Here is a 10,200-nt window from a genome sequence, read left to right on the forward strand (position 1 = left end):
GTTACAGATATCTTTCTGAGAAACATTCAGCACTAACGGTGACTTGTAACTGGCCCCAAAGTATCTGGTTGCAAAAGAGAGCTCGGGCAGGAGGAAAAAGGCCACTCTTCAAGCACCATGTCGGGAACTCTGCGGACACTGCCTTCCCACGCCTTGGCTGCAGGCGTGGGAAGAAGTCCACCAACATTGCATACACCCAGTCAGTACGCACATATCCACGTCAGTGCGCACACACGTTGTACCAGGCCTTTCCTGCGCATGCCCATTGTTAAGAAAGACCGTTGCTGAGCATGCGCCCTGCTGCCCACGCGTCCTGTGAGCAGAGCCGAGGAAGAAGCAGTGGTGTGGACGGTGTCGTGATCTTTCTGGCTGCCTGCCCTCAACCGGTAGGTCCACAAATCAGTCCTTCCAGGACTTTAAGGACTGTGAGGAGAGTGCCAGTGGGCCTCGGGCGGGTCGGGACGGTAGATCTGTGGCCTCGGAGGAGGAAGTTGCTAGGAGTTAGTTAGCGTTCTTCTCCTCACAGGCGTCGCGGCCGCCATGGCCCTCGTCCTCGTGGTGGTGGGACGGGGACAAGTGAGGACAGCTGGCGGCCGAGGACGGGGGAGATGAAGACAGGGTGGGTCTTGGGGGCGTTCTTTGAGGTATCTGAGTCCTGCAAGCACCTGGAACTGCCAGCGGAGCACTGAAGCCAGAGTGAGTCCTCAGTGGGACCCTGGGTGGGAGGCGGGCCAGGCGGTACAGAACAGGTCTGGAAGGGGCGCCTGTGGGCGGGGTGGGGGTGGGGGTGGGGGTGGGGGTGGGGGAGGGGGTGCGGTCAGTAGGCAAAGTGGCTGGCTGACGCTGGATCTCAGGTCAGGTCTAGATCTCAGGGTGCTGAGTTCGAGCCCCACCTGGGCTCCAGGATGGCCGTGAAGTCTACTTAAAAACAAAAACAAAAACCAAAACAACGGCGTGTGGGACTGGAAACAGGGAACGCTGTAGGGTTGGAGCTGCGTCCCGGAGATTTGTATCGCACTGTGCAGGGTGTCAAGGGAGGAGCCGGCTCACTGGTCAATATCGAAACTAGACACCTTGAGCCCTTGTAGTGGGAAGACAGCCATAGGCAGTACGCAAACGATTAAGACCTTCTCTGTGTTCCAAGAAAACCTTATTTAAGGGGGTAAAATGGGCCCAGTAACTGGGAATGTGAAAACAATGGCGACTCAGGTTTAAATATCCAGCATTGTTTTCTCACACGCCTTTATGATGGGGAATCTAGCTGTGAAACTAAGCCTCGCGTTTTCTCCTGTCCTTAAGGTGATTTGACTGCCAGTTTGGCCGATGTGAATGATCTTGCAGCCCGTTTATTTGGTGTGACCACAGCATGTACACTATCCTTACGCAAGGTTGATTTTGAAAGTATTTTCAAAGTAAAAAAAAAATTAAAATGTTATGCCTTGGAGGTGGTGTACCTAGCCTTTAGAACACATTTTCCAAATACTGATATTCTACTTTCAGGGTGAAAAATGAGTGGGCGTGTGAGAACAAGATCTAAATCTAAACAAAGAAAGGATGATGGCAAGGCTAACCAGCTAGCTGCACCTGTGGCTGTGAGTACTTCAGCAATTTTATACCATCAGTTTATTTCTCTGAAAATGTTGTTGAACTACAAACGTACAGATACAGTGATAAAAGTTTCTTTGCTGGGAAGGGGCAGAAAACATTGAAGAAGAAGGATTCCATACTTGTGTTCCCTGGGTAAATATACCCTATGACTCCTTTGTCATGCTTACTAACAACAAGTTGTACGTATCCATCCCAGCATAGTTTAAAATAGCCTCCAAAGTGCTTGTGGGTACCTCTTTTGGGTAGCCACTCTGTGGGAAGAGTAACTCTTTTTTAATTTAAATTTTACTTAGCATACAGTGCAATATTGGCTTCAGGAGTAGACTTCAGTGATTCATCACTTACATACAACACCCAGCGCTCATCACAAGTGCCCTCCTTATCACCTGTCACCCATCTGTGCCATCCTCCACCCACCTACCTCCATCAAGCCTCACTTTGTTCTCTATCCTTAAGAGTCTCTTGTGATTTGTTTCCCCCTCTCCTTTATTTTTACTTCCTTTCCCATATGTTCCTCTGTTTTATTATTAAATTCCACATATGAATGAAATCATAGGGTACTTGCTTTCCTCTGATTGACTTCTTTCACTTAGCATAATACATTCTAGCCCCATCCACATTGTTGCAAATGGCAAGATTTTAATACCTTTTGATGACTAATATTCCATTATATGTATGTGTATATAAATGGCCATATAATTTTTAGGAATACAATATAGAATTATATTTTATAAGTGTTTTTATGCTTATTTATTATTTGACATAAAATGCGTAACATAGGTTTATATTATTGGCATGCATTAATGCAACTTTTTGTTTACACACACACGCACACCCTAGGCCCAGCAGCCCAGTGATGAGCAACCTCAACAAAAGGAGGCACCCACTGAGTGTCAGGATATTATGCCGGAGCGAGAGAAAGCAGTTGAAGAAGCACCTCTGGATGAAGGTGAAGGGAAAGGGAAAAAGAATGCTTATGGGGGCACAGGGTATATTTTTGCATCACGCATTATGACGTAACAGGACAAAACAAAACCTTAGAAGAGAATCTCAGCCATTTCCTGAAAATTGTTTCAAAATGTGAATAGAGTTTTCAGCTGTATTCACTCTAACGAATTTCCCCTTTTTCTTCAAGATTTAATCTGCTTGAACATGCAGTCTGTTCTAAATCAGAGGAAACTGTTTACTACAAAAGTATAATTTTTTCACTAGTTGAATTTGTTCTTCTTAGAACATTTTTGCGTGGCCTTTTCCTTCTCTGCATCAAAAGTGTAAGCTGGTTTTAACAGTGTGTGCAGAGTGCCAAGACAGCATATCTTATAACATCAGGAATAAAGAAGATTTGCATAGGGATGGTAGCCTCATTTTATAAATAAGAAAACTAAGGTTCAGGGATTGTGGCTTGCCAAAGACTGCTTGACACATGGAGACATAACTCATATTTCATTACACGGTTTTTGTACTTCCTACCATCTGTGTTGTTATACCAAAATGTGAATGCTTTTGTATAAAATGCTTAATACTCAAATGTGTACTGTAAAATAGCATAGTACAGGCACAGGAATAAATGAAGTTCAGTGGAGCAAGAGATAGACTCCAGAAAAAGGCTCAAGGAATGAGAGCCACCATTTCCTTTGCTTAATCATTTGATATGGTACATTTGGGAAACGCTGTATAATTTGGGAGACTGGCATATAGGTAAACTATATTAGTGTGATTTTTAAGTGGCTTTAGGAGGTGTTTAACAACTTATGATTAGGAAAATCAGAAGTATCTTAAAATTATCATGAAACAGAAATTACCAGCTTCCAAAGAAAGTATTTTCATCAGATACTTGTATGGAATTATTGACATCATTCAGGCCATGGATTATTTTAGGAATTCGCTGGTAAGAGGTTTCTACAATAGGACTTCTGACAAAGTCCATTAATTTCTTTCCACCCTGCTCCCTTTATTCTCACTGTAAGACAAAAGTTTGACTATAAGTCACTAATATTTTGCTGTTATTTTTGATACTTGGTTCTCTGCATGATTCATTTATCATAAGTTATAGAGAGAGACTTTGCCCCTAAATCTAACTAGTTAAATTTCACAAAATAGCTTTCAGGTTGCTCCAATAGGAGATGTATGTCACTAGTGTAGGATTTGTCATAGGCCCACAAATGCACTCAGCTAATTGTTCAGGAAATTAAATTTTAATTTTCATTAAAATCCTATCCATGGTGCAGGGTGCCTGGGTGGTTCACTCAGTCAGGTGTCACACTCTAGATTTTGCCTCAGGTCATGATATCGGGGTTCGTGAGCTTGAGCCCCGCATCCAGCTGTGCACTAGGAGTGCAGAGCCTGTTTGTGATACTCTTCTATCTCCCTCTGTGTGCCCCTCCCCTGATCATTCTCTCTCTAAATAAATAAATAAACTTAAAAAAAATCCTGTGCATGGTGTACATTTAAGATTTCTTAGGTGATGCTCTCTATTCTTAGTACACTGTGGTAATATAATGCAAATGTAGATTTAGTGTGGTTTCTCTTTAGATTGTTATTTGAGGGGCGCCTGGGTGGCGCAGTTGGTTAAGCGTCCGACTTCAGCCAGGTCACGATCTCGCAGTCCGTGAGTTCGAGCCCCGCATCGGGCTCTGGGCTGACGGCTCAGAGCCTGGAGCCTGTTTCCAATTCTGTGTCTCCCTCTCTCTCTGCCCCTCCCCCGTTCATGCTGTGTCTCTCTCTGTCTCAAAAATAAATAAACGTTAAAAAAATAAAAAAATTAGATTGTTATTTGAAGTAAGGTTTCTTTCATATTACAGAAAAACAAAGATGGGAAGTCCATCTTTCCATTGCTTTTTTTGTTACCCTAAGTCTACAGGCTTGTATTTCATATAATGGCAAGAATACATATTATCACTTCTTTCTTTATATTTTATGTTTACTCCTTAAATTGATTATCTTTTTTTTTTTTTTTTTTTTGGTAAGGCCCTGACCTGGAATCTGGTATCCAGGAACTGCCTGTGCCAAAGACTGGGGGCAAAAGTGAAGATGACAGTGATGTGAAGGGGGCGGATGTCCCAACACTGGAGCCCGTGAAGATGCCTGAAGCAGATATGTTATCCATTGAGAATGCAAAGTATGCAGATATTTTCCTGAATATTATATCTTTACTTATGTAGATATGACTTTATTGATACTTTAATGACAGAGTTTACACATAAAGGTAACTTTCATAAGTAGTTCAGACCCTAATTTCCTGACTGCCTGACTTCTACCCTATCAGATGTAGACTTAAATTGGGTCAGAGCCTTCTTAAATAATAAAAAATGAAACCATTTCCTTTTTTATAAAGTGTAAATACTGGGGCGCCTGGGTGGCTCAGTCAGTTAAGCATCTGACTCTTGATTTGGCTCAGGTCATGGACTCACAGTTTGTGAGATTGAGCCCCACGTTGGGCTCTGTGCGGACAGCATGGAGCCTGCTTGGGACTCTCTCTCTTCCTCTCTCTCTGTCCCTCTCCCATTTGTGCTGTCTCTCTCACTCTCTCAAAATAAGGAAATAAACTTTAAAAAATAAATAAAATACACTGTAAATACTTTAACCGATGGCTACTTAAATTCAGAATCTTCTATAATTTCCTCTTTTAAAAACCACAAAATGCATTTGGAGTAAATACCAGTTTGTATGAAATATGCTGAGGCACTGAAGTAGGTTCTAATACCAGCTCTAACATAAGTTGTGTGATTCTGGGAGAATCCCTTCACTTCTGAATGCATCTTGGCTCATATATTTAGTGATTTCAAACCAGATATATTGCAGTCAGTTTTTATTGCTGATTTTTGTATTCTGTGGTTCTATTGGATAATATACATGGAATACAAAAATCTTCCACTTTGTATGATTTATTTGTCATCAGATAACATCTTTGGTCAAATTTTAACATCTGAGTTGAGATTTCATTGCTACTGAGAACAAGAAAACACACTGCTTGATGTTGGTTTTTCTCTATGGAGACCTGGATACCTGTTCTTAAATTTTGTCAGACCCTAAATTATTGTGGCTCTTACGAAACACGTGCCTTTTGAAACCTTTCCCCAATGAAGGCTCAAATGAATGAGTGATAAAATGACAAGAGATAGTCTAGTTTCTAGTTTCTGTGGCACATCAAGTAGGGAGAGTGCATGGGTGTTACATGTAAGCGATGAATCCCTAAATTCTACTCCTGAAACCAGTACGACACTAGATGTTAACTAACTTGAATCTAAACATAAAGATAAAAAAATGAAACTACCTTTCAATAGGTTCATTTCATTTTATCTGTTCTGAACCTGAAGTGTTTTTTTCTTTTCTTGTACCTGTAGAAAGTGTGGTATGTTCCAAAAATGTTGGTAAAGCATATGCTTGGAATTCTGTCTTATAAAATAAAAACTATAGTGTCCTCTGTATATCATTAATTTAATGTAAATAAATTCTGCTGAGTAATGTTTCCAACTCTGTGTCTGTCTTACAGGTGAAGGACAACCGAAAGTGTAAGCAAGAAGAAGCTGAAACCATGCAAACTGCTCTCATGTAGGAAGGATACTTCACTGTTAAAAATCCCTCAATAAAATCTTACAACTTTCTCCAAAGACTCTTTCAAACCTTTGTTAAACTTACTCTAAGTATTAGATGCTATTGAAAATTGTGTCATTTTTTGAAATTTTATATTCTGATTGAGCTGGTAAGTGCAGATATATCTGTACATCGATACTCTCTCCAGAAGCCTTGCTACATAGGATTTAATGCCAGAGGTGTATGTCAACATCCATTATGAGCTTCAACGTACACAATTCTATCATCTTTGAATACTAACAGTTTGTTCCTGTTGTTTTAAACATTATCCCCCCTCTTTGCTTTCTTATTTCACAATATTGGACAGACCCACCCAGTACAGTGTTGGAAAGTATTGGTAAATAATGGACATCCTTGTCTTACTTCTGATAGGAATTAGAAAATTTTTAGCATTTGACTATATTTACTGTGACATAAAAGAAGTTCCATTCTTAGGTTAGTTTCCTAACAACATTTCTATTGAATATATGTTGACTTTCATCAAACACTTGTAGAACGTTTATTGAGATGATTGTAGCAGTTTCCTTCCATGAATCTGTTAACGTAATGAGTTTCATACATATTTTCCTATGTTTAATTTTTTTAATGTTTATTTAGTTTTGAGAGAGAGAGAGAGAGAGCATCAGCTGAGAAGTTGCAGGGACACAGTGAGACACAGAATCTGAAGCAGGCTCCAGGCTCTGAGCTGTCAGCACAGAGTCTGACGTGGGGTTCAAACCCACAAACCGTGAGATCGTGACCTGAGTTGAAGTCTGGCGCTTAACCAACTGAACCACTTAGGCGCCCTAATATTTTCCTATGTTTAAATCAACCATACGCTACTGGGAGGGAATGTTCATGATCTATGATCTTTCTGAATAACCTACATCATATTAATTAGGTTAGAATTTGTATTAATATCTTCATGAGTGACATTAGCATCTACTTTTATTTCGTATACACTCTTGGATTTTAGTATCAAGGATATACTGGCTTCATAAAATTTATTGGTATGTAAGACCTCTTTTTCTATCCTCTGGATCTGAAGACCCTGAAAGGCTGTGAGTAATGTTGGACTAGAGTTTCCCATGTTCAGCTGTCTCTGGATTGCATCTTTCTTGGAAATTGGACCCTACCTAAATGGCGGGGAACCTCCAGATCTGCATCATTTCAAATTTGGTGAGGTGCCCATCTTCCTTGCAAGATGTCTCTAACGATGCCATCACTCCGAAAGCTACCTCCTCCAGTTTCTACGCTGTTATTAATCTTCATTTAAAGTTAAAAGTCATGGCTCTGTTAACTAGATAATTTTGATCTGTGCTCTATAATTGTGAATAGCTGGCCATCCACTGATTGTGTGCACTTAGGACAATAGATCCATTTATTGAGTTTTTAAAGAATGAGTTACTATAAAAACTCCTCTATTGATAGCATGTATACTATATGTCAGTGTCTTCTTTCTCCTAGGTTCCATACATGTATAACTTCATTTAATCTTCACAAAAAGGTGTGTCAGAGTGTACCCACAACTTACTTTTGACTCTAATAAGCAGTAGATTTCGGGATTCAGTTCTAAGAAGCCCTTGGTCATCCTCAAAGTAAATACATCTGGAAATGTTGGCCAGGAAAACTGATGGTGTACATGATGACGATACTGGCAATCTGACGTTTTCATAAAAATTTATAGTAATTTTATAATGCTTGACATGAAGGGCTTTGTCCTTTTGAAGGAAAGGTTTCACAAAATGTGGCACACAGACTTCACATGGTTTTCCAGATGGTTTCATTGATACAAAAAAAAACATTTAAAATTTTAAAATAAGAGCATACTTATTTTACTGTGCTGTAATATAATAACTACAACACCAAAGCTATTTGGAACAGTTTATCCAAAGTCAAAGAATGATGTCACAGGCCCCATGGCAAAAAAACCACACAGATCTCCTGCAAAACTTCTTTCTTCAAAAGTTATTTAATGGCAGGGATATTAGCCATTCTTACAGGTGTGAGGTGATATCTCATTATAGTTTTGTATTTTGTATTTGTATAGACTTGTATTTGACGAGTGATGTTGAGCATCTTTTCGTGTGTCTGTTGGCAATTTGGAGGTCTTCTTTACAAAAGTGTCTATTCATGTCTTCTGCCCATGTTTTAAATTGGGTTATATGTTTTTTTGGGTGTTGAGTTTTATAAATTCTTTCTATATTTTGGATACTAACCCATTATCAGAAATGTCATTTGCAAATATCTTCTCCCATTCTGTAGGTTGCCTTTTAGTTTTGTTAATGGTTTCCCTCCCTGTGCAGAAGGTGTTTATTTTGACGAAGTCCCAGTGGTTTATTTTTGCTTTTGTTTCCCTTGCCTCAGGAGACATAATCTAGAAAGAAGTTGCTACAGCAGATGTCAAAGAGGTTACTGCCTGTGTTCTCCTGTAGGATGTTGATGGTTTTGGGTCTCACATTTAGGCCTTTGATCCATTTTGAATTAATTTTTTTTAATTTATTTAAATACAAGCTAGATAACATACAGTATAGTCTTGGCTTCAGGAGTAGAACCCAGTGATTCATCTCCCCCATGTGACAGCCAGTGCTCATCCTGAGAAGTGCCCTCCTTAATGCCCATCACCCATTTAACCCATCCTCCCACCCACCCACCCCTCCAGCAACCCTGTTTATTCTCTGTATTTAAGAGTCCCTATGGTTTGCCTCCCTCTCTGTTTGTATTTCATTTTTGTGTATGGTGTAAGAAACTGGTCCAGTTTCATTCTTCTGCATGCTGTTGTCCAGCTTTCCTAACCATTTGTTAAGGAGCCTGTCTTTTTCCTTGTGGATATTCTTTCCTGCCTTATCAAAAAATGAATTGACCATATATTTGTGGGTTCCTTTGTGACCATATATTCGTGGGTATTTTATTCTGTTCCATTGATCTATGTGTCTATTTTGGTGGCAGTACCATACTGTTTTGATCACTACAGCTTTGTAATGCAATTTTATATCCCAAATAGTGATGCCTCCAGGTTTGCTTTGCTTTTTCATGGTTGCTTTGGCTATTCTGGGTCTTTTGTGGCTCCCTACCAGTTTTAGGTCTGTGACAAATGGTGGCAGTATGTTGATAGGGATTGCATTAAATGTGTCGATCGCTTTGCATAGTTTTGACAGTTTATCAATATTTGTTCTTCCAATCCACGAGCATGGAATGTCTTTCCATTTCTTTGTGTCATCTTCAATGTCTTTCATCAGTGTTTTAGTCTTCAGAGTGCTACAAGGATTTCACCTCTCTGGTTAGATTTATTCCTAGGTATCTGATTGTTTTTAGTGCAATTGTAAATGGGATTGATTCCTTAATTTCCCATTCTGCTGCTTCCCTATTGCTGCATAGAAATGCAACAGATTTCTGTATGTTGATTTTTGCATCCTGTGGCTTTATTAAATTCATGTATCAGTTGTAGCAATCTTTTGGTGAAGTCGCTTGGGGGGGTGGGATTTAAACAAGAGTATCATGTCTACTGCTGCAGAAAAAGCAACAGGTGTTGGCAAGGATGTGGAGAAAGGGAAACCCTCTTACACTCTTGGTAGGAATGCAAACTGGTGCAGCTACTCTGGAGAACACTACAGAGGCCCCTCAAAAAGTGAAAAGTAGAACTACCCTATTGTCCAGCAATTGTACTACTAGGTATTTACCGAAAGAATACAAAAATACCAATTCAAAGGGATACATGCACCCCGATGTGTATAACAGCATTATTTGCAATACCCAAGCAATGGCAACAGCCCAAGTGTCCATCAACTGATGATGAATGGATAAAGATGTAGTATAGGGGTACTGGGTGTCTCAGTAGGTTAAGTGTCCAACTTCAGCTCAGGTCAGGATCTCACAGCTCGTGGGTTCGATCCCATTCAAATTGGCAAGGAATAAGTCAAACATTCAGTATTTGCAGATGACATGATACTCTACGTAGAAAACCCGAAAGATTCCACCAAAAATGTTCTAGAACAGATACATGAATTCAGTAAAATCACA

The 10,200-nt window shown here is 40.0% G+C and overlaps 1 protein-coding gene across 1 annotated transcript; it reads left to right on the forward strand.

Annotated features, from left to right (window-relative positions):
• The first annotated feature begins 263 nt into the window (after positions 1–263).
• Positions 264–6,212, forward strand: LOC122476759 (P antigen family member 3-like). The gene is made up of 5 exons (XM_043569576.1): positions 264–386; positions 1,501–1,592; positions 2,449–2,557; positions 4,576–4,726; positions 6,101–6,212. Exons 2-5 carry the CDS (start codon positions 1,509–1,511, stop codon positions 6,102–6,104), a joined length of 348 nt encoding a protein of 115 aa, XP_043425511.1. The 5' UTR covers positions 264–386; positions 1,501–1,508; the 3' UTR covers positions 6,105–6,212.
• Positions 6,213–10,200: the final 3,988 nt, after the last annotated feature.

Source organism: Prionailurus bengalensis, chromosome X (genome assembly GCF_016509475.1).
Source record: "Prionailurus bengalensis isolate Pbe53 chromosome X, Fcat_Pben_1.1_paternal_pri, whole genome shotgun sequence".
In the NCBI taxonomy this organism is placed as follows: domain Eukaryota; kingdom Metazoa; phylum Chordata; class Mammalia; order Carnivora; family Felidae; genus Prionailurus; species Prionailurus bengalensis.

What these genes read in the sequence shown, in the direction of transcription:
- LOC122476759 (XM_043569576.1), top strand. Translation starts at nt 1,509, where the DNA reads ATGAGTGGGCGTGTGAGAACAAGATCTAAATCTAAACAAAGAAAGGAT. An exon ending in AGCTAGCTGCACCTGTGGCT is followed by an intron (nt 1,593 to 2,448) that starts GTGAGTACTTCA and finishes CGCACACCCTAG; the next exon opens with GCCCAGCAGCCCAGTGATGA. An exon ending in AGAAGCACCTCTGGATGAAG is followed by an intron (nt 2,558 to 4,575) that starts GTGAAGGGAAAG and finishes TTTTTTGGTAAG; the next exon opens with GCCCTGACCTGGAATCTGGT.